Here is a 25654-nt window from a genome sequence, read left to right as displayed (position 1 = left end):
TATTCTATCAGTGATTCTCAGTAGGGAGGGGGATGGTGCCCCTCCATACATGGGGGACACTTTAGAGTATCTGGAGGAGAGGTTTCTGACTGTCACAATTTAGGGAGGTGCTACTGGAATCTATTTGCATAGATATCTGGGGTATTGGGAGAAAATATACAGAACACCCCTCCTCCCCCTAAAAAGAATTGTTCTACCAAAATGTCAATAACACTGATCTAACTTTATGCAAATCTCTAGAGCTCCCTGATTTCCTGGGTAAGTGCCTTGTGTCTTGCAGCTTACCAAGATGCCCAGGGGAGCAGAGTTCCTCAGTGCAGTAGAGCGGGCTATTGATTGCCCCTTCGGCTTTCACCTTCCACCCTGCCACATTGATCTTGTTGGAAGTGGGGAGTCTGGGCCAGGCATCTTTAATTTAAATTTGGAATCATTCCTACTCATCATTATACTTCAAGATGTCTCTGCAAGGGCTCGGGGAAAACATCTCTGTACTTGAGATTCATGGAGCCTAAGACAAAGCCCCTGTAGACGCAGGAGCAGCCCCAGGCAAAACTGTACCTCATGGGATTTACCCTGCATAATCTTGATCCCTCTCTCCTGCTTCAACTTACACCCTCCAGAGGGCAGCCCACACTCCCTGATGATGGAGCAATTGGACTGGCAAGAGCATGCACTGGTGGACCTCGATAGTGGTGGCCACGGCAGCCTCTAGTCTAAGGGAACTTCTGGCTTGCTCACATTACGAGGCGATGGTCCTGTTTTCACCACCTGTAGAGGGAAGACTGACTGTGAAGGTGCTAGCATTGCATGCCCTGGGCTCATCTGCTCGAGGGATCAAACAACCTGAATCATCTTTCTCTTGCAAGATTCTTTTACCTTAACTTTTTGCTTTCCCATCCAAGCCCCATACACCTGCTGAGAAGCTTTGGGTTCTAGGGTCCAGTTTAGACTATAACACTTTCTATTTCCTCTCTCTGCTTCAGTTTTCTCATCTGCTACCTGGGAATTCATTTGGTAGTCATGAGCACAGGAAGATGAAGAGGAGAAAACCTTGCGCAAGCCCCTATGACTGTCACTGTATTCCTGCCTACTCCCAGGGAAATGAGCACTGCTATGCAGGATGTACCAAAATCCTTCTGGCACCTTTTCTCTTGCACTCATGGATATTCTCAGCCTGCCTTTCAAAGTCATCTTTAACTCTGCTCCCTGCCAGGACATCAGTGATTCCTCACTGCACCCACTCAGCCCCACAGGGGATCAGCCTCCCCGATCAGTCCAGACTGGGTGGGGAGGGAAGGTTGAGTGCATCACTCATGAGGCTAGGCTAATGCCTATAGGATGGCACCACAGCCAAGGCCAACACCGGCCCTGCCCATGGGTGGGAGGCCCTACCATTTGAGATTGTTACTGGATAGGGGAGGTCATGCAGATGAAGGCTGGACATCAGAAGACAGCTCTTCCAAAACAGTGGATACCCAGACACCTGATAGTCCTGATTTCTGGGGACTAGAACAAGAGGCACTGGTGGCTGGAACCCTCCTGTCTAGCCCCAAGAGACATTTCAGAGACAAGAAATACAGAAAGGTCAGTAGGGAACAGTGGGGAGGAGACTTCCAAGAAATCACTGAGGAGGTCATACAATCTTACTGGAAAAGCAATAGGCAGGACTCTCCAGTGTATACCAGAAGGATGAAAGATGGGTCACTGTTTAGATGGGAACCTCTGAACAGGTATTTTGTTATAAAGAAGCCAAATCTGAGCATAGCTGCAAGTCAGCTAACTTTTTCTTGAAAATATGCCACCAAAAAGATCCCTCACCCTTGCTGATTATAAAGCGATGAGATCTGTGGGCTCTCACAACTGGGAACTTAGGACAGTACTTATAATTACGAAATTAGTGGAGAAAAAAGATGGGCAAAGAGACTCGAGTTTGCTTTCCAATGTCGCTCCTCTTTAGAAGCCTGACAGATTGCTGAGTAAGTGAGATCCTTACAAAGCTCAGAGGATTTGGCTGTCAGAGGCTGGTGTGACTTCAAGATTGTGGACGCTCTAGGGGTTCAAGGACAAAGCTCTGTTCCAATCTCCACTAAGATGATACTGGTGTGTTCTGAGGTTCCACATTCTCATAAGATCTGCTAAGGTGGCCACAATATTTTTTCTTTTTCCTTCCTGCCCAAGTTCCACTGGTAAAACCCAGTTTCCAGCATATTAAATTATTTTAATTTCAGCCTCTCAACATTCTTTTTAGCCGTTTTCTTCTTGGCTCCATCTGGACTTTGGGAAATGAATATTTTTAACACCCACACATTAAATGGCACTCTGACAGCTGGTCCTCTGGCCTAGGGAAGGACCACTAGCCAAGGTGGTAAGGGAGACCCACAGATCAATGCTTGAGATACTACCCAGGGAATATTAGTAGTAATGGTTCAAACTGGACCCACCCAGCTTGACAACTGTGAGTTTTAAATAGATGTCACAGAGTTGAGAAATTTGCAGGCAGAAGCCAAATCACTTTTATGAAATCAATTTTGGACACAAAGAAAGACTTACCCGTGCTTCCCTGGTGTGGGTACCAGGAGAATCTCTCTCGAGGCCTCATTGTGGGGCAGCAGCTGGGCGATGTACCTCCCAGACGGCTGCAGGTGCCTGTGCACAGAGACAGCCAGCGTACAGTGCTCACTGCTGCTCCTCATCCATGGGCTGAGAATGGTGTGTTTGGAGTCTGCTGAGGTGTTGAGGAGGAGGAAAGAGCCTGGAAAGAAACAGGAAAAGTGAAGCTGCAGATGTATTGAGGCAAGATGACCACCGGCAGTCCTGTGGCAGGACCGATAGCATCAAAGTAGGAGATGCTGGAGGCCTTTCTCACTTCTCCCCACACAACCAGCACCCCCGTCCTCCTCTCTTAGCTTTCCATTGTAAGCAGTATGCCTGATGCAGACAGATAGCAGGTCAGGGATGTCCTAACCAGTCAGGTCAATGGTCTCACTTTAGCTTCCCTACTTATGAGCCCTGGCCTTGAGCCTCAAGTTTTTCATCTGTAAAACAAGAATAAAAACATCTATTTCAAAGGACTCCCGTTCCTTTGCTTATTAGCTAAGTGATCTTAGGCACAGCGTTAACTTGCTTAGATTTCAGTTTCCTTGTTTATAAAGTGGGATGAAAAGGGTTGGCTGAATTCAATAATCTCTCAAGATCCATTTCAGTTCTTGGGTTCATGAGTCATGTGAATTTGCAACTGGTCTCCACAAAGAAAGCCCTACAAATCCCTCCTGGTGCCATGCTTGTAGCCAAGTTTCCCTCTGGGACAAGCCAACCCCAATTCCAGTAGCACAAGCCAAATGACCTCCAAGAATCCTACACCCATGGAGTTTACTGTCAGCATAAAAGCACATCACCATTTTACTGTTCCAGGCATCCCTCTGATGCATTAATTTTACTTGCTGCACTTCTCACTGAGGTTTTGGATCAGTAGACACTACTCTTTTTTCATGAAAACCTACTGCAACATGATCCTCAACTTCCCCAGTGAGAACCAGCTAATGAGTGCTTAGCCTTCTTAATCACCCTCCCATTCCCCACACTTAAACATCCACCATTCCATCTTCAGATAACCCACTTTACCAGAGATGCAAATGCCTTAGCAGTCCGTGATAAAGAATGATGCAGGTTAAAGTTAGGGATTCCTACCAGAAAAGCACCTTTCCATGAAGAAGAGACATGTAATATTCTGAAAGTCGGTGAAAGTGACTTCTGGTTAAAATCAGGATGAGGTGAGCACAAGACTGTTTCTAAGCTGGATGAGGACAATAGGGGTTAGTACTAGGAACCCTCTGTACTTGCTGGAGTTTTAACATGGCATATGGGCATTTGAAAATGCTCTGTAACTCTCAGTAAATTATCTCTATTTTATCCCCAACTTATAGTGGGGGGAAATGTACTTGCCGTGGGAACAGAGAAAAAGGTATGGAGTTAGAACCATAGACCCAGAATTGGAAAGAACATCAAATTTAATCCCTTGCTTTTCCAGAGAAGCAGACTGGAGACATAGACGTGGCAGTGATTTATCAAGTCATAGTTTGAAAGTTAAGGCCAAATGCCAGGTTCTGGAATTGTAAGCCATGCTTTTTTCCTTGGATCATCTTCATTAGTAGAGTCTTTTAGCCTAAAATATGATCAGGGTGCCTGGTGCCCACAATTTATAGTTCAGTGACTCAGGCAGCTAAGGAGAAACAGGAACAGATAGATATTTGACCAAATCCAACTATTTACTTCCTTCCTTCCTTATTCCTTTCTTCTCTCAAATTCTTTTACTTGGATGTCAGTCTGTCCTGGGGACACAGACATGAACTACATACATCTCTGGCCTTCAAGGAACTCCAGTCTGGTAGAGTTGAAAAGATCACAGTAAGAACTATACTCATAAGTACAGGTTATAAAGTCATAAGACACATAAAGTCCTTTGGGAAACTCCAGGATGGTGACTTTAAGTCCAGGTGGGAAGACTCAAAGATAGACCCTCAAGCTAGGTCTTGGAAAGGGAGATAAAGATATTGGGAGACACACACACACAAGTTGATGGGAAGAGGGATAAAGACATAGAAGTAGAAAATATTGGGTTGCAGAGTGGGATATGTAGAGACATTTGGAAATTAGAAAGGCTAGGATGGCAGATGGTGGGACCAGAACACAAAGAACATATAATTCCTAGGTGATGATATCTTACTTTATTTTGTGGATAATAGGGAGCTCAACATTTTGAGCAGGTGCGTGACACCATCAGAATGGGACTTCCAGAGGACTGATGAGGAGGGAAGGGGAGACCCAACCTCATCCTACACCACCACATTTGGACAAGGATGTGACTAAATACAAATCTGATTTCTTCTATACGTTTCTATTGTAAACACAGGTGTTATGTTAGAAAACATTCTTCGGGAATGATTGGGGTTTCCATTTCTACATTAGTATGTATCTATCCAGAGCAGGTAACAGTCCTGGAAGTATCTCTGGTGATACGATCTTGTCCCAGACTTTTTGAGAGTATAGTCCGAAGTTAGGATGAATTTACAAATAAGGGAACAATAACCATGCCTTTACCTGAGAGCTTCTACTGATGTTTCCAAGTTGGTAGAAAGTTGGGATGAAAGGTGTGATTTTTCTAGCTACTGAAAGAACATGGGGATAATGAAGACACTGTCCCATTTCTCCTATGCACGTGTGTGGTCACAGTACACACTGGAACCTCAAAAACCAAGCTCAAGGTGTTGGGGTGTCAGGTCTGAGAGTTCTTCCTGCACCTCTGGTCCTCTTTCCTAGGGGTAGGAACACATGTAAATTCTGTCCCTGTAACTCACTAATGCAGTACCTCAATGATGGCATGTTTTCAAAGCTGACTGGAAGACGGATTATATTTCCAGTTCTAATATGTGAGATGATGTTTATATGAATTTTATTTTGGGCAACCGGACTATCAATAAGAGACTGAGCTTAAAGTATTTTCACTCTCAATGAAACTCTATAGTTGAAAGCTATCTTTTCATCAGCAGTTTTTCTCCACAAAAAAAGGAAAAAAAATACATTTCATAAGCTCCTTAGGATATTGTCAGTATAAATCTTTTAAAGTCAGTGAGGATTTCTCCCTCCTCTCCCTCTTTTCTGGTTCCTGTTTATTTTGTTCCGAATGGCTTAGAGCTGTGCAGAGTCTCCTGGGGTTCCTTCTAATTAAGAAGGGTGGACTAGTGGCACACAGGCCTTCGCCCAGTGTGGTCACGGGGGAATGAAGAAGCAGATCAAATAGCCCTGCTCACACAGTGCCAGTGGGAGGATCATGTTTCCCTCTCTTTGGGGCTGTGTTGATGTGTTCAATGATTAAGTATGAAATGGTTATGATTCTTACTCTGGTCACCAATATAGAGATGTTCTGCTCTCACCTCAAATAGTAGGGTGCAAACTGTGAGCCAGAAACTAAGGATTAAGAACCTAGAGATATTCTTTTATATCCAGACTCTGCCTCTGCCCAGCTTTAGGCCTTAAACAAATTAACAAATTATTTAAATTCTCTTAATTTGCTCAAATTTAACATGGGAATAGCATACCTCATATGGATGGCTTCATTAAAAGTTAAAAGACATGAACCAAGTGGTCAAGACAGTGCCCCCAATAGATATGCGATAAATTATCAGTGCCTGCTTGGAGGAGTGTCTTAGCCTGGAATTCCTCTGATCTAACATGAAACTTGGAGTTAGAATGGCTGAATTCCAGCCCTACCTCTGCCACTACCAAGCTTCCTTTGTTTATAAAATGAAAGGCTGGATAGAGTCTCTCTAAGGATTCTTAGAGCTCCACACTGTCAGTAATTCTATCTGGCTGACTGGAATATTATTAATCTAAAGAAGCAGAGTTAAGTCCCCAAGCCCCCAAGTCCTAAACACTTCTTCTCCTAATTCACCTCTCTGAGGGCTATGATTCAACAGTTTCAATCAATTGGCCAAATATACCATGAACTTTACCTGCTGAATTGCAAACTGTGATTCCCTGCCCTGCCTTCCTCTCTCACATGTTGACACAAACACATCCCCAGGAAGGGCTCCAGTCCTGGCATCATTTGCTTCTGCAGACCCTTCTGCTACAAGGTATGTGGTTCCACTTCTAATTCTTCTAACTATATTTACCACATTCCAGGTACTCAGTGATTTTAAAAACCAAAGTAATGCAAATACATGGCACGACACCAAATAGTGCAGAACAGCTTATAATATCAATTCTTAGAAAACTGTTTCCAAACCCTGTCCCTTCCAACTAAATCCTACACCCTGAAAAGAATATTTTAAGGACTTCTAATTTTTTAGGTAATAACCTTCATAATTCTAAATATTATGATCACAGTTATTTGTGGGTACAATTGTAGAATTTTTTTACTGAAAGTACAACAAGAAAATAATATTTCCCCTGTAATTCTGATTTTAAACCCTTCTTGAATTTTAAATCACCTTTTACTTTTTTACTGCTTACCTTTTCAAACTTACATGATACATTTCTTGCTTGTTCTGTAAGCTTCAGACAGTATTACTTGAGCCCTCACAGTAAGATGGGCTATTAGTTGTCTTGCCCTTCCTCATACTTGTCCTCTGCCACATCCGATCCCCCAAGTCAGCTGTACTTTCTTTTAACTTTGTCAAGGGTGTAAAAGAATGATTAAGGCTTTTGTGTTCTCTTTACAGGTTGATGCTAAACATTGAAAATCAATAAACAGACCTTTTATACCGATGACTATATATTTTTTCACTGCAGTGTATAGGGTTATATTTCTAATCTTCTCTATGGGTCTAATAATATGTCCCACTCCAAGGAGAAGGTTTCCAGCATCAGTGGGATCAACATCTCTCTCTCTCTCTCTCTCTCTCTCTCTCTCTCTCTCTGTGTGTGTGTGTGTCTCTCTCTCTCCCTTCCTACTTGTCAAAATTGTGGCACATTTTAATTTCCCTTATATTTGAATCAGGACTTTTTTATGCAGTACCTCACGCCTGGAATTTTTAATTGCTTTTTCCTTTCATTTATTTTGTGTCTGCCTTCTTTACCATATCACTAACAGTTCTATATACTCCTTGAAAATTATTCTTCTTGAAGATTCTGATTTCTTCTTCTAATTTGTACTAATTACTTTCTAGGCCCCTAGCATAGCTATTATTCTGAATTTCTTTTCACTGAGACTCATGTTAATCCCACCATCCTTGGGAAAGTTCCTCAGAGGGAAATTTCTTTGTGAATCCTTGGATAACTGACATAATTTTATTTCACCTTCACATTTCATTAGTAGCTTTTCTGGCTATGATTTCTATTTTGTAAAACTTGCCTCAGAAGTGTGAAGGCCTAGCTTCAGTGTTTTCTAGTATCAGTGTTACTGAGGAAAAGTCTGATGCTGGTTTTAGTTGTGATTTCTTTGCAGTGGATCTTTTTTCTGTTTGGAAGCTATCAGAATTTTTCTTTAACTCTGAAGTTCTGAAATATCCATACAATGTATCTAAGTATGGATCTATATAAGAACTCATTGATGTTATCTAATGGGCTCTCTTAATCAGAAAACACATCTCTTTCATCCCTGGCAGACCTCAATTCTATTATTTCTCTGATAATTTATTTCCCTCATATTCTCAGTCTCCAGTCTTTCTGAAGAGATGTATTTTTCAAGTTAACTTCTGTTATCTGATTTATTTTTGTTATTTACATTCATCTTGCTTTCTCATGGTGCTGTGTTATTCATATGCTGGGTGATTCTGGATCAACCCCTTATAGTTAAACAGGAAGGCTGACAGGAACTGAGTGAACACGTTCTTGTTCTTTATGGCCGAATCTGCCTGTGGCCAGTGTTGGGGCGGGCTACCTTGCAGTTGCCTGCTTCATAATGAAGGATATGTCACTCTGAGCATGAACACACATGGGAGCCCTAACTGTTTCATTGTGTTTGCATTGTTAGAGAAGAGCTCCTTCTTTATTCCGTCTATGGTTAAGCATTCTGCTACCTTTTGCTCTGGAAAACAGTGACACCAAAAGGGGTTGGAGGCCATCTGGGTCAACCCCAGAGAAGTTTTTAAATCTTTTTAACCCACATCCTTCCTTCCAGGTGATCCCTTACCTGAGCTCGCAACAGTGGCCTCCCTCTTCTGCTCTGCACTCCCTCTGCACTTTCAGGCTATGTATACTTTATATCCTCCATTAACAGCTTCTATTCTGTCATCTTTTGTGCTCAAGCAATCATTCATGCCTTCTTTCATGTTCTGTTTGCTGTTCAGAATTTATTCCTCCCCAGAATTCTTTAATATAACTTTAGTAGGATCTCAGGAGAGAACGAGACAAATGTGTGCTCAATCTACCTTTCTGAACCAGAAGCCTCTTAATCATATTCTTTGAGTGGGAACATGAATAAACAAATGCATTTATGGATGAATTTCCATCTCAAGCAATCAAACATGATTCTGGCATCACTGGCTAATTGTCCTTAGTGCAACAAACTATTAAATCATTATTATATGCTATTGCTCATTCAGTTGATCACGATGTCATTCACATTAGATGGGAACTAACAAACAGCAGAGGCTTACTGGGTTGGAATGTGGACAGAAGTGGGGCGTCATCCCCAGCATGGCATACTGACACACACCCTAGACACAGCATCGGGCAATAATTGGTGCCAGGCCCCAGAGTGTCTCCCACGGAATGCCAGTCCCATGAGGTGTTAACTGGGTGTTACGAGAAAGCTCTGAGATCAAATGCATTTGAGGATCCCTGGGATCAGCAAAACTAAACAGGCACTTTGCCAAAGGATTCTCAGAGTTAAAATGTCAGTAAGAGTTGTGACTCTTCAGGGGTGGAGTACAAAATGAACCATTGCCCAAACCCCTTTGAGCATAGAACCTTTTTGCCACTGTGTATAACATACTCTGGAAGATGCTTTGCAAACCCTCCTAGGATCTACTTTTGCTCCAGAAAATATTTGTAAAAAGTAAGAAAGGAAAAAACAATCATGGGGGGTGAGAAGGTAAAACAAGGGGGAATAATGCATCTGTATCTATATCTAGAAATCTATATATCTTTACTGTATGATATATCCTGATCTATGTCACCTAGTATATCATCTCTGCCTACCTGGCTTTCAAACTGTCCTCTCCTTAAGACCCAAGCTCCTTGTGGCAGAATCATGCCCTTGGGAGGTTCCTTTGAATTACTGCATTGGTCTCTGTACCTGAGGATACTTAAAAATGCTACAGTCCATATCTGACTTTGAGAATGCCTTACATAAAAATAAATCTGGTGGTCATGTAACAGAATCACTTTTTGTACTGGGGAGAAGGTTACCTGTGAGGGAGATCAGAATTTGCCCAAGGTCACACGGCATGTTGGTGGCTGAGCTGAGATTTCAGATTTCCTATCCAGCAGAATATCTGTATCTGCTGGTCCACAACAGAAATCGGTGAGGACGCTTTCAGTCACATGCCCTGCAGCTTGGTCCCCAGGCCCCTCAGAGACCATTTTCCTTTCTCTGTACTCTCACAACTCCAAAGATCAGGCCCAGCAGCTGATCTCAAGCTCTTCTATCCACCTGTCCCCAGATGCAGTCCTGGCCAGGCGGGATGCACATAGATGAGTCTTTCTTTTGAAGTCATTCTCAGGGTCTCAGCTTTGCCCCGCAATAGCTGTGTAGTATCTGAGGCTCTTCTCTGTTCATGTGGCCTTCTGAATTGACCAAACCAAGTTGGAATAATGGAGTCCCTTATTGCTTATTTTTCAAATTCAAATTCTTCTAACCTGTGTAGTCTCAACTCAAATTTTAGGTTTTAGGGCAGAATTTTGAAATTTATTTTTTCAAATTATTAATTAAGTTTATTGGTACATTTTAGATATACATAATGATCACATTCATCATCTTAGTTCCTCTTTTTTTCCCATTCCCCTCCCCTCCCTTCAACTCCTCTTCTCCTTATTTATAAAAGCTTTGTTTCCATTTTCCCTTCTTTTCTCTTTTCCTATCTTTCCTTTCCTCCCTGCCCCCCCTCCCTAGTTCCCCTTCCCATTTGAGCATTTTCTTCCTATACATTTTGGTCCTTATTTACACTTTTGGTTTCTCACACCAGAGAAACAATGCAATATTTAAACTTGGGTGTCTGATTTATTTCACTTAAGAGTAGGGTCTCAAGGCGCATCCATTTACCTAGAAATGTCTCGTTTGTCCTTCTTTATGGCTGAGTAGTACTCCACTGTATTAAAAAAAATCCACATCTTCTTTATCCATTCATTGGTTGATGGGCATTTGGGTTTTTCCAAGATTTAGCTATTACAAATTGTGCTGATATAAACATGGGTATGCATATATCACTGTGGTATGATGTTTTTAATTCTTTCAGGAAGATACCAAGAAGGGGAATACTTGGGTCAAATGGAACCTCTAGTTTTAGTTTTTTGAGAATTTTGAAATTTAGAAGGAGTAGGTGAGACTGTCCTCACTGGCATGCTTGGCCTAATAGTAGGATGAGAGAAACACAGAATGTCCACCATCTAGAGGCCTTGGGAAATCATTAGGTCCAAACTTTCACCTTGCAGGTGAGGCAACTCAGCCTGGGGGTGGGGTGAAGGAATGTGCTGGGCTTCCACAGTGAGCAACTGAGCCCTGCCAGGGCCGGGCCTCTGTGGACTTCCCTGTCTCACTCTGTCTTCATAGGAAATGTCTGGAATTAGCTCTGTTACCTTCTACCACCAGGACGTAAATGTTTGCTTGTCTCACCTTAATTTGAAAGCACTTTGAAGAGAAATGACATCAGTTTCTGGGATCAAAAGATTAGAAAAACCAAGGGTATTCATTAAAGGAGGGAAGGGAAGTAGAGGGAGTTTTCTTGATAGTGATATTAATCTTAACACAGTGAGTTCTGTTGTGGCCTAGAAGTACTGAATGTTTGCACATTTAGTGGACTTCTATAAATTCAAAATGAAAAATAACTTCTTAGGTTCAAGTTAACTATGGCAAAAGTTCCCTAGAAATGGTAAGATATATTTACACTTGTGTGTATAATGATATATGTATTTTTCTACGCTTATATACAGATAGATGGATGCATACACATATACAGATGTGTATCTATTTATAAAAGTATGTTTTATGTATCTCCTTTTTTTTTTTGTACTGGGGATGGAACTCAGGACGTTGTGCTTGTGAGGCATGCAGGCACAGGACCACTGAGCTTAATCCCCGGCCCTGTATATCTCCTTTTATATCCCTGACACTGTTATAAAGGATAAACCATTTTTTAGTGGAGGCACATAGATTTTTTTTTTTTAAGCAAAGGATTTTCACTTAGGAAATAAGGGGAAAGCCAACAATCTCTACATACTGAATATGTGTCCTGAGGTGTCAGAAAAAAACGATAATAAAAGCAAAGCAGATAAATAGAAGGAAACAGAAAGTAAAGTGCTGAGAAACCGTTTTTCTCCTAACAGCTCATTTTGGTAATCCTCAAGGAAAATGGAAAAGCGCTTCATCTGACGAGAAGGAAAAAAGGGAACCAAATGAAAATGAAACGATTGATTTAATTCAATGAGAAACAGGAGGAAGGACAGATAAAAGAATCTGCCATAGGAGAAGTAAGGAAGGGAGGGAGGTAGGGGACAGAGAGGCTTCAGTGGAGCAAAATCCACTTTGGAGAGCAAGAAGCACAAAAGCGAGTTTTCCCGTTCCCTCCTAGATTCTTTGCTCTTTAATCACATTGTTCAATTTTTGCTTAAGTCCCTGATGTCAGAGCATAAAAGTCTTCCATGTTAGTTGTTAACATTTTGCTAAGACGTAGAAGGCTTTACTACTTCTTCTGTTCATTTCACTGATTTTTTTAGTGAGACAATTTAAGAAGCAATTTTTCACCCATTGCCTTGCAGGAGTCTCACAGAGTTCACAATAGCAAGATCTAAAGTTCCATGTGCCGCGGCGCTTAGACACCCCACTGCTCAAGACCGAGCAAGAACATGTCACAGCCATTTTGAGTTTGGTGAGAGCCAGAAGTCACATGGTGCCAGACACAGTAAATAAGCCAGATGAGGACACCATGATGTTTTTGAGAGCCTGCCTTTCTGTTGGATGGGACTTGGCAGCAGCACTCACCATATTGTTTGATCTCACCTCATAAAGACATTCACAAAAGAGGACTTCCAGAACTGCTTCAGCGAGTGGCAGGAACAGTGGGATAAAGGAGTTCAAAGTGAGGGGCAGTAGTTTGAGGGGGATTAACGACAATGTGTCTTTTACTGTAATAAAGTTTAAAAAGTCTAAACTACATTTCAATTACATCTCACAGTTTGCCCAGCCTGCATAAAATCTGTACATAGCAGTCACAACTTCTTATTGAACACAATTGAGTTTTTTACTCCTTGGTTTTAAATTCTTCAATGGCTTCCCACTGACCATAGGTTAAAATCTAAATGCTTACTATGATCTACCAGAAAGGCCAGAGGGAAACTGACGAGTAGCAGATTCCACAGTTTGGCTCATTCACCTCCTAGATCAACCTCCTTCTTTCTTGCCTTCTTCTTTTATTGAGATTAAAGTTTTTTAAAAAATGACTTGATTTAACCAGCTTGCCTTGCAGGTTTCCATGTGACACAGTTCAGGACAGTAAAATACAAGCAGAATTGTACTCATAGATTCAGCAAATAAAAATATAAGATATCTGTTCAGTGTGAATTTCAGATAAATAATTTTTAGTCAGAATATGTCTAATATTGCATAGAGTAGTGTTCCTTCAACTGAGAAAATTATTTGTTGTTTATCTGAAACTCACATTTAACTGGGGATCCTATGTTTTATGTGGTAACCTTGAGTGCTAGGGATTTTTGGGAAAAACCTTTTTCCTTCTCCTTTCTTCTTCATGCCTGAAACACTGACACAATGCCTGAAGGTGTGGCAGCTATCTTAGGACCCCAAGGTGATGGCAATAATCACATGGAATAGGAATATAGTGAGAGTTGAATCGCTGATGGTGTTGTGGGATGTTTACATCAATGTTGAACTGCCTCTCTCTGCTGTTCTGCTGTGGGAAAACAAACACTCATGAGATTATCCAGTGAAGAAATGGATAGAGGGCTTCTGTTGCTCCCTCACTGCTGAGCAGTGTAGGCATCTTCCTGTCTTGGGCTAGCTGACTAGTGCCTAGTATAATACCAGGGACAATGTTTCTTCAAGAAACATTTGCAAAATGAACAAAGAAGTCATATTGAACAAAAAATGGGCAATTCATTTATTTCCTGAAATGTATCCAATATAGTGCTGAACTTCTGGTTTATATTGGGGAGATTGCTTTTCCCCCTTTGAACTGACTGTTGGCTATAGGGGGTTATTATTTGTAATATAAAACAAATTCATTTTTTAAATTCCTGGAAGTTTGGACTTTTAAGATCAGTGTTTTTCAAATTGTAGTTTGTAACCCATTAGTGGTCCATAAAATCAATTTAGTGGGTCGTGATCAGCATTAAATAAAAAGAAGGAGGAGGAGGAGGAGGAGGAGGAGGAGGAGGAGACTAGCAGGGGGAAGAAATAAGATGAAATTTTAAGATATACTTATCACAACTCTCCTTTGGGAAATACTGGCTTCTGACTTGTATGAACACACACACACACATACACACAGAAGTTTATGCATTCTGTGTTGTTCTATAAAATATATTCCTTACTGTGGATCCCTTTAAAGAAAAATTGAATGCCAGTCTCAAGATGAGTATTGTTCAAATTTCAAAGGTCCATATGTGGAAATTACACTGGCCCAGTACTGTCCCTAAACTACCACTCAGTAGCTGGGGAACTTTGGGAGGAGAAGTGATGTATTTGGGTAGTATTTTATGATTTATAAAACTGTCTCATGCAAACAGTCGTGCAACAACCCAGCAAAGCAGACATCCCAAGCTGTGGCTGTGGCAGGGACTAGTCATATGAGGTTGTTTAGTACCTGAAACTTGGCTGATGCAAACAAGGAACTGAATTCTTTATTTAATTTTAAGCAATTTACATTTAAAATGGATACTTGACTTGATTATTGAAAAAACATGTTTGGAACTTGGTATGTGAATCTAATTTTTCAAATATAAATTTTATGAAATACCGATCAAGTATTCTGACAGAAAATTAGGATTCCAAACTGAAATGTATTGTCAGTATAAAATACATATTGGATTTCAAAGATTGAGGACAAAAAAGCATATATAGTATTTTATTAATAATTTTTACATTGATTATATGTCAAAATGATATTAGATATATTAGATTAAATAAAAATATCATTAAAATTAAGTTCACCTGTTTCTTTTTGCTTCTGTAATGTGGTTTCTAGAAAATTCAAAATGAAATTGTGGCTCAAGTTATATTTCTATTAGACAGGATTGCTTTAAGGATTAAGTATCTTGCTCTAGACCACTGGAAAAGCAAGTAGTGCTACCGTTATTATAATCCAGGCCAACTGACTCAAAATCCATGTCTCTTTCCACTAAACAACAACAATTCACATCTCTCTAGGTCTCATTTTATCTTTAAAAACAGCGAAGCTGGGTGTGGTGGCATGCACACCTGTGATCCCAACACTCAGGAGGCTGAGGCACGATGATCCCCATAACTTTGAAACCAGCCTGGGCTACACAGTGAGTTCAAGACCAGCTTGGACTACACAGCAAGACCCTGTCTCACAACCACCCCCCCTCCAACAAATAAAACTAGTAATCAAACCACAGGAAGATAATGTTAATGATGGCTAATATTTACCAAGTACCAACCATGTCCAGGACACTGTGTTAACATCTTACAAGTTTAAGGCATTTGGTTATTATGCCTACTTTTTAGATGAAAATCACTGAGGCTCAGAAGCAATTAACTTGTCTGTCAGTTCAAGGTGGAACCTGCAGATGAATGACAGTTCAGACTTTGCCTAGACTGGGCCCCTCTGAGAGTGGCAGGACTCCAGAGGCAGTGGGCAGCTGTGTCTCCAGAGCCCTGCTGGCCCGTTTCCCTTGGGGAATAACGGCTGCCCAATCCTGCCGCTGATCTCAACACTGTGGCAGAAATCAAAGGTCCACAGTCTCTGGATATATAAATAAAGCTCAAGAAGATGACTTGTAGCTGAAAAAAAATTTTCAGCCAAAACATGAAAATGTGGGCTTATTATCAGTACTTATTTAAATATCTTCTTGTAATGTGAAGCTAAATTTCAATAAGTCTTAGAATATAGGGACTTTCATAGAAAAATGATTTTTTTCAGTTATAAACATTGTTTATACTCATGAAATACAATTTAGAAAAAAGGTAAGCGAGTAGAGGTATTTATAATACTAATACTCAAATTTTCTATTTTGTTTTTTTCCTCCCTATGCCTAAGATTTTTATAACTTATAATTCTGCTAAACATGCTTTCTCTTGATCTTTCAGCTTAATATTATATCACAAGCATTTTTTGTGTTTATGCCTGATTTGCAAACATATTCATAAATACTCATAATAGCCCAATAAATAGAAATCACATTTAAGCTATTTAGTTTAGATAATTACATTATTTCCAATTTTTTGCTACTGCAGATAACGTTGCTCTCCTGTGTCTGTGAATATTTTATTAATTCTGAAGGCTTAGTCCACCAACATGAAGAACTGTTAGGAACTGTGTTTATATTTACAATTTAATTTAACTCAATAACCTATGGAGTTGATATAATTATCATCTCCTCTGTACCAATGAAACAAGACTAAGGGTTAGGTGACTTCTCTAGGCCACACAGGGGACCAGGTAGTGGGGGAATCAAACCATAGACCTGGGGTTCTGATTTCAGGCTGACCATGCTCTATAGATATCTACGATATTTGCAGTCTATCATTAGGAAAGGCAGTTATAATACAGCATGGATAATGTGGCCCCAGTTTAATAAAATATAATAAACAGACAAATATGCCTATGGAAAAGAAAATACTTGAAGGGTTCACAAAAATGCCAAGTTAGTAACTCTGGGTAATAGAATTTTTTAAAAATACTTTTTGAAGTTTCCCAGAGATGTGTTACTTTCAAATCTTTTTTCACTGTAATAAGATAAGCATAAATTTACCATTTTAACTATTTTAAGTGCACAATCTAGTGGCAATTATCATATTCACAATGGTGTGCCACAACCATAACAATCAAATGGTAGAGCTTTTACATCATCCTCAAAAATTCCCTATACCCATTGAATAGCATCCGCTTTTAATCCTTTCCCCACCTCCCGGTCACATCTGTTGTACTTTCTGTTTTTATGAGTTTGCCTAGTCCACATATCTGGTACAGGTGGAATCCTATAACATTTGTTCTTTTGTATCTGGCTTATTTCACTTAGCATACTTTCAAGATTCATTCATTTTGTAGCATGTATCAGAATTTCATTTCTTTTTAAGGCCAAATACTATTCCATGGTAAGTATATACCGTATTTTGTTTATCCATTCATGTGTGGGTGGACATCTGGGTTGTTTTTGCCTTCTGAGTACTGTGAATAATGTTGCCATTGGCATTGGTATACAAGTGTGTTTGAGTCCCTCCTTTCAACCCTTCTGAGTACATACACAGGTATGGAATTGCTGGGTCATGTGGCAATCCTGTGTTTAAAGAGGAGCTGACAACTGTTTTCCTTAGCAGCGATATCACTTGACATTCCCAGCAGCAAAGCATAAGAATTCCAATTTCGGGCTGGGGATTTAGCTCACTGGTTTCATCGCTTGCTGCGCAAGCACAAGGACCCAAGTTTGATCCCCAGTACCCCCCCCCAAAAAAAAGAATTCCAATTTCTCTAACATTGGCCAGATTGCTTTTTTTTTTTAATGAAAGTCATCCGTGTGGGTGAGAAGTTGCACCCACTGTGGGTGTGACATGCATTTTCCTAATGACTAGTCTGTTGATCATCTTTTCATGTGCTTAGTGACCTTTGGATATCTTCATTGTTGAATTGTCTGTTCAAACCCTTTGCCCAGTTTTACACTGGGTTGCTTATTTACCTGTTTCTTTTTAATTTTTTAAGTTCTGAGGTTTAAACTACGGGCTTTGCACTGAGCTACATCCTCAGCCATTTTTATTTTGTTTTTGAGACAGGATCTCACTAAGTTGCCCAGACTGGTCTCAAACTCATAATCCCCCTGCCTCAGTTTCTCAGAGTGCTGAGATTATAGGCGTGTACTACCATGCACTGCTTTACATTACTTTTTAAATTAGAAAAATAAATCACAGTGTCTTTTATGCATGATTTTCAAAAATACATATGCAATTGTGTCCATGCCCTGATTTTGTATCTCAGACTGTCTCCAGGATGAAGTTGATTCTACCAGAGCATGGGCTGGGTTGTCTTCAAATAAACCTTCTGCTACTGTTTGAGGGCACCTAATTCAAAATTCATGTTGAAGTTTAATCTCCATTGTAGTGGTATTAAGAAATGAAACCTTTTTAGGAAATGATTTAGCCACCTATAAAGTTAGTGCCTTGTAAAAGGGATAGACAAATGAGCTTAGGGTCCTTTTGCCCTCCTATCCTTTCTGTCTTGGTGGGATGTAGCAACAAGGAGCCATCTTAAAACAGAGAGTAGCCCTCTCCAGATACTGAGCCTACAGGCATCTTGGACTTCCAGTTCTCCATAACTGCGAGAAATTCATTTCTACCATTTATCAATTACTCAGCCTCAGGTATTTTGTTACAGTAGCACAAATAGACTCAGACACCTTCTAAACTGTTTGGGCTGAGCTATGGTTTTAGTTATGCAGATGCCACATGCTATGGATACCTCTGAGATTTATGTGCATAAATAAAGGAGGTACCTGTGTCTATCTACTACAAGGGTCAGGCTCACACCCCAAGAGGAGGAGTAGGTCTTCCGCATGCATTTGTGCACACTGAAGGTCTCGCCCATAGAAAGAGTTCAATATCACTCAGCAGAACCAATTCTTCCTTTATTCTAACTGCCAAACTGCTTACTGATGAGGCTTTGTGTTTTGTCTATCAGTAATGCATGGTAATACCTGTTTCACTGAACCTTTGTCTGAACTGGGAATTATAACATTTGTTGTTTCTCTTTGCACATCTTTAATTACTAGTGAGGTTGAGTCATTTCCCATATGTTCTTTAACTGGTTGTTTCTCCTGTTTTGTGAGTCCTCTGTTCGGCTCTTTTGTTCAGTTATCTATTGAAGGCATAGTGTTTTCCTCACTGATTTGTAAGAACTTCATGAAATTAGGCTATTAACCCTTTAACTATTGGATTTTCCAAAATAAATATGCCTGCTTGTTCTTTGCCATTTATTTTAACATAAAAAATCTGAACAATTCTGTACTATCAAATCTTATTTCTAAAGCTTACCAATTTGTCATTTTGTATTTATGAACTTGGGTGTTCTATAATGACTTTCCAAAGTATTACTTTCAATGGTATTTAATAAGTATAATCACATTAAATGGAAACCAACTACTTTATGAGTTTGGGGCTGGAAATTTTAAGCATAATTATATTCATAGAAATCATTAAGCAAAAAAAAATTAAATAAATAAATAAATAAGGAAAACCTAAGTGAGGAGTCACTAAATTTATAACATAAATTGAAATTTCTTTAGTTCTTCTTTAGCTGGTAGAGCTAGGGTGAGAAAAAAAAGCCCTAACTTTCAAGTGAGATCTAAATTGCAAAACAAGTCAGGCCCAGAGGATAAGAAGGTTTAGAAAAGAGCTTGCAAATTATCAGTCCTCAGAGCACATTGCCTGGAGATGAGTTTTCATTGCCCCAAGTCTGGGTCAGCACTGGCTTTTAAATTTGGCACCATCATCAACGTTTAAAAAATAGAAATCTGGGCTGAGCATGTGGCTTAGTGGTCAAGTGCTTGCCTTGCATCCACAAGGGCCTGGGTTCATTCCCAGAAAGCAGCACCTGGTGGGAGAAGCTAAAGGAAAATCTGGCTTCATGGGCCTGGTTTTTTGGTGGCCATAACTGGCTGCTTGTGAGTATCTACTGCACTCTCTAAGGGCCACGTCTCTCCAGTTCCCCACTGTCCTCACCATCCTCTAGAGTATCCATTGTTCAGGCTAAGGGTCAGTGCTCTTTATCATCTTACCATTGGTCCACTTCACTGATCTATTTCATCTTACAGGCTTCTGTGGGGATTGAAGTTTCGGTTTGGGATACTGAGCCATGGTGCTGAAAAGTGGTGGGAAATCTCACCAAGCATGGAGCTATGAGGATTAAATTTAAATCCAGTCCTTCTGAACTGGCAACAATCTGTGTGGATTTAATCCATTTCTGTAAGGAAAACTGCTGCCTGCTCCCCATCCCTACTCATCACCTCTCTCTCTTTCCCTTTTCCTCTTGGTTTGGATCTGATAAAAATGGTTTACATTGACTTCAATTCAGACATTCTGTAACCAAAGCTCAGCTACAGAAGTGGGTAGTGAAATGAGTTTAAAGAGGCAGCTGGTACCTTTTATCTTACATCCTAATAGCCACACATAATGATAGTAAATAAATAGGAGCAGAGTCTCAGTTTCTTTGGACACCAGGAATGCTTTGAGTTTCAAAAAATTAGAAAGAAAAACGACCAAAGATTGGTCAACTGTTTAGAACTATAGACAAAGATAATTGTTAAATATTTAGAAATATAATTTAGAAAAAAATGGTTATGAAAGGTAAGAAATGCCTTTTTGGATTATTTAACCTTGAGTAAAAAGAAACCACTTGAAATGCCAGGCTAAAGGATCTTGACCAAGGAGAGGCTGGATTTGGAATCACAGTAGCTATATCACTGATGAATGAGGAAATAGCCAAAATGTACCCTAAGGAAAATTTGGCTTTGTACCCAACTGGTACCTGTCATGCCCTACCTTGGAGATGCTGCAGCACAGGTAGTGCTGGGGCTCAGCAAACAATATCCCAAAGCGCACAGCTTTGACTTGCTGGGTCCTTTGAACCGAAGGAGAACCAAGCCCTCTCTGACCTTTACCTTCCTCTGTCTCTTGTCCCTCCTTCCTTCCTGAAGCACAGAAAAGGGACCTTTTCTGAACTTTTCCTATCTACCTAAAGGTCATATCCTCCAAAAGATTAACTGACAGGAAAGTAGAGAGGATGCCACACCTTGAACTCAGATGAACTTTGTCTTAGGCTACTCCCCATTCTTTAGACCCACTCATCCTCCAAAAGCCATACTCTACCTTTAGATCCCCCTTCTTCCTTCTCTCCCATGAAGAAGAGTATATGAGTTTCTAAACCACACTGGATTATTGGGGACTCATTTTCCTGTGATGGTCTGTCTCATCTATGTAATAAAGATGTATGTCTTTTTTTCTCTGCTGTCAGTCTATTTATTGTCAGTTTATTTCAGTAAACTGCATTACCAGACCTTTAGAGTTGGCAGAAGGGAAGTTCTTTTCACCCCTATGGTGGGTACTGGTTCCTTGCCTCTTCCTGGCTCTGCCATTATTTGCTGTGATCTTAATGTAGGAAAGGCACACAGTTTCTTAAAGCATCTATAAAAGAGGAAGACTGATGGGACCCTCTTGCAGAGTTTGGAGATTCATAGAAGAAACTCATATAACAGTACTTAGCACATGGTCTGGCATTCAGCAAGGGCTCTGTAACTGTTCACTCTCATTAATATTATCATTGCAATCCTGATGATCACAAACAAGACTGTCCTGCATAACTGTGCTGCTGTCGAAATAACTTTCAGTGGTGAAGAACAAAAGAAATGAAGCAGGAAGAAATTCTCAAGGACATAGACACTAGAGAGACCTAAACGGTGGCAGGTATGGAAGGGGAAATAGAAAAGCAGCCACGGTGATTTCACAGGTTCTCTTATTTAAATACAAAAGTTATCAAGAAGGCTTAGATTTTGCCAACAACTTTAGTGGTACCTTTGAGAACTATCCATGTTTTATATAAATGTGGAAGTGACACTCAGCTTAGGGTTTTCTGATCAATATTCTACCTACACAGGTTAATTCTGATGACATTTCCTAGGTTTCTCAAGGCTTGTTAAACTGGGCCTCAAGGGACATGAGGTAGCCTCCATTTGGACACTGTTTAGTCGACATTAGAAGTTGTAAATACCTCTCCTTCAGATAATTTGTAGTAAATTACATTTCCATATTCTTATTTCTTCTTTTCATACTAACTAGTTGAATCAAAAATATCATTACAAATGCTTCAGTTTTATTATCTGACTCTTTTCTACAATGTTTCATAAAACATGTGGTTTATTCCATGGTTTAGGATCATTTGTCACACAGAATGAGTAATAAAATGACATATATTGTGTTCCCTGAGTACTGTGTAGGACTTAAACAGGTACATGTTCACTGAATGATTGATGGCCGACAAAGCAAATGCAACAATTCTTTAATAGAAAAAAATAATGAAATACGTATTACCCTGAAATTCAGACCTATCCTCTAAATTCTGCTCAGAAGAAGAGTAGCCTTGAGCAGATCACTAAATAGCACATTTAGAAGTGCTAAGGCAGATTGAAAGTGCTTGATTCTCAAAAAGCAAATGGACATGAGAAACGCAGGTACTTCCTACCTAGCCAAGGATGTGGACACTCTGAGAGAACTACTGCTGAAATCACTCCAGTCAGATCCTCAGGGTTCAGAAACCACTCATAGACCCTGGAGCTTTTGGGAAGGGAGATGTGAAGGCTACTGGTTTGAGAATAGGTAGCAAAGGTAGGTAGGTACCCCTTAACTAACAGCAAGGCATTAGAAAGAACTTGAAACCAAGGGCTCCAAATGAGCCATTCTCCATTTGAAACACCCACTGATGGGTCAAGAACTAGGTTTGAAGTACCTCTTAGGTGTGGCTATATACTGAGCAGGGTGGAGGGTATTTACAAAGGGTTTATCATAGACACCCTGTTTGTCCTCAGGGAACGTATAGTAGAAAGGAAGCAAGAACAAAACAAAAAACACAGGTCATAGGTATCCAAATTCTAATGGAGCCTAGGATTTTGGGTTGTAGGTTAAGAGAATTCATTTGCATATGTCCCGTCTTCTGCTGCCTTTCCTCCAAGCTGACTCTACGGAGTCTGAGCTTTACCCAATGCTCGTTTGAAGCCCTGTTACAAAAAGGGCCAAGAGTTCTTAGCTTCTTTACAGAGATGAAAGGCTGTCTCTTTCCTCTTCCCTGTCTGCCCACTGATGTTTAAAACACTATGTTCCATGTTTGACTTCTTTTGTTTCAAAAACTCTTCTAGTTGTTAAAAAAGACTGATGCCAATCAAATCTTGTATGAAAGTTCTTCCTCCCTTCTGACATCTCTGAACATGTATGATTTTCCTTAATCAAGATTCCATCTCTTCTCCATTTTCAAACATTTGTTTACGGCATGCGCAATAACACCTGAGATCATTCATGGAATCAGTGAACTGCAGACCCGGGGAAGACTCTTAGAATTGAAAATTTCTGATTTCAGGCTTCCACAGTCCTATTCATTTCATGGTTAATTCTTTGCTAAAATACTTTACTCCTTTTCAAAGGAGCTTCTTTTGACTGTCAGGTTTTCCTTCAGAATGAAGCTGAGATTCGTTATAGTGGCCCAACATCATCTACCATCTCCCTGCCCTCACATGTTTCAGTTTACTTGTGACCCACCTTCCAACAGCAAGAATAGTTACTGCCAACAGCTGTGTCACTCTACTCAAGGTCACCAAGCCTTTGCATACATCATTCCCTCTGCCTTCCCTCCACTACTCAACCTGTAAGTCTTTTACTCACCCTTAAAGGCCTATTCAAGGGTTGCCTCCTCTGGGATGACTTTTCCAACTTCCTCAAGCAAAGTTGGTCTTGTTCTCCTTTCCTGCAGCTAAAACTTTATTTACAATATAAAACTTAGTGCATTATTATGATTTGGTACCCATAATTCCAGTCATTCTATGTTCTTCCCACAGGTATGAATCACAATTTACTCACTCAGCATTCATTAATTTATTCACATCAGCATTTATTTCAGTCCTGGCACATAGTAATACCCAGAAATGATTCCTAAATTGAACTAAAAGGGAATCTAGGTTTAGAAATGTAAAATCATTTATGAATTTCTGTAACATTTAAGAAGACGGTCTAGTCCATATGGATCCAACGCACCTTGAAGCATTCAGATGGGTTGACTCATATTTGAGGGCAAAGAGAGCTTCTGAAAAGTTGGATAGTCTTTAAATTAACTGCTTGAAATGGCCTAGAAACCATAAGCTAAACTGCCTTCCTGGGAATCTCAGTAATGCAGGGGACTGATATGATGCCGTTGGAACTTCACTCCAGAGTTGGTTTTAGAGATTAAGAATTATACCAGGGCTGTTAGTTAGGAATTCAGAGATCCAAAGAGACCAAACATCTTGAGATTCTGGTAATTGGATAAGACTGATCAAATAGGTAGGAGAATCAGTCCCAAATTCCTGCCCAGTAGAAGCGCACTGGCTGAAGGCTGCATCACTGATGAGTAATAAAGATCTCAGAATTATGACATGATTTTTAATATGTTCAGCTTTCTAATCTTTGTTGTCTCTCCACATTCTTAATATTTGCCATCAATCCTTAATGAGGCTCTATATCTTCATTTTGTAGGGTATATTTCTGGTCATTTATCACCTCCAGTCCCATGAGAAATGTGTTTCAGCAAGACATGGATAAATTATTGTAAAGCATATTTATTTAGCACAATCTAATTATTGCAATATTTGGTAAAGGAAAATGAATAAATCATAAATGAAGAGTAATAAGGGTACAATTTTGCACATGTGGTGGGTGTGGGGAGGTGCAGGGAAAGGCACATACATGTGTGTATGTGTGTATATCTTAGCCTTGAAAACACACTGTCATGATCTGGCTGGGGATTCTAGGTAGGATATCTGGGCAAAGACGCTTGACCTGAGCTGTCCAATACAAGGGTCCTTAAGGCTCCATGTGGCTCTTGAGCATTTGCAGTGCGGCAGGTGCAAATGCAGATGCATCTTAAGTGTAATATTCACACTAGACTTAGTTTTCTTTTTAATGTCAAATACATTATTACTTGGAAAGCAGTTTTGAGGTTTCTTAAAAATGTTCATACACCTTGCAATTTCATTCCTAGGTAGCTACACAAGAGAAATGAAAACTTACATCTACACAAATATTTGTATGTGAATGTTTACAAGAAGTTTCATTTGTATAATAGTCAAAGAATGGAAATAACTCAAATGTGCACTAACTGGAGGATTGGTAAACTGTGACACATTCACACAATAGAATATTATACAGCAATACAAAAAAACCAAAGGACCGATGTGCTACAACATGAAAAATATCAAAAACATTATGCTAAATGAAAGAAGCAATACATAAAATACCACGTATTTTATGATTACCTTTATAGCTAAAGAGACAAAAAGTAGCTTAGCATTTACCTCAGGCTGCGGACAGAAACTGACAATGACTGCAAGGGGACTGAAGGCTTCTTTTTGGATTAATGGAACTGTTTAAAATTAGAGTGCTCACAACTCTGTACATTTACTAAAAAATCACTGAATTTACATTTAAAGTGAATACATTTTTGTGGTTTACAAATTATAATCAATGTCATCAATATGTAATAAATTTAATGCAACTTAAAAAGTACTTATTCTCATTATTATATAATAATTCTTTAACTTTAGTAAAATGATTTTTACATTGTTTACATGTTGAAATGATACTATTGTGGATATACCGGGTTAAATAAAATACATTATTAAAATCAATTTTAGCTTTAACTTTTACTTTGGAATGTGACTACTATAGAATTTTACATTATGTGTGCAGTTACATTATTTCCAAATGGACAGCATAACTTTAGACGATCCCATGATGTCAATTAAACAACACCATTCCTCCACTCGGTTTTAGAGAAGTCCTTCCCCTCTGGCTGACAGCAGTTTCCTATGGGAACAGGAAGTGGACTCTTCCCAAAAACACTAAAAGGGAGGCATTGCCCCCAACTGCCTCTGTTTTGCCCCACAGTATACAACAGTACCCTGGTGCTTGGCACACAGGTGCTGGGCTGGGTGTGGAGGAGGGTGCGCCCCTTGGCATTTGGCACAGGAGCACAAGGGGGCCACTAAGCCTCATGTTAGTGAAGCATTCACTATG

At 39.9% G+C, this 25654-nt stretch overlaps 1 protein-coding gene across 1 annotated transcript in view; it reads right to left on the bottom strand.

The window, feature by feature from the left end:
* Positions 1–25654, bottom strand: part of Alk (ALK receptor tyrosine kinase) — a 703900-nt gene that overhangs the window by 316673 nt on the left and 361573 nt on the right. The window contains exon 4 of the mRNA XM_004839247.4: positions 2551–2752. Within this exon, the coding sequence (XP_004839304.1) occupies positions 2551–2752 (202 nt within the window). The remainder of the gene's footprint in view (positions 1–2550; positions 2753–25654) is intronic.

Source organism: Heterocephalus glaber, unplaced genomic scaffold (assembly GCF_053883595.1).
Source record: "Heterocephalus glaber isolate CG9 unplaced genomic scaffold, H.glaber_assembly_v1.0 deba00001457, whole genome shotgun sequence".
Taxonomy (NCBI): Eukaryota; Metazoa; Chordata; class Mammalia; order Rodentia; family Bathyergidae; genus Heterocephalus; species Heterocephalus glaber.
This window is presented reverse-complemented; position numbering and strand designations above follow the sequence as displayed.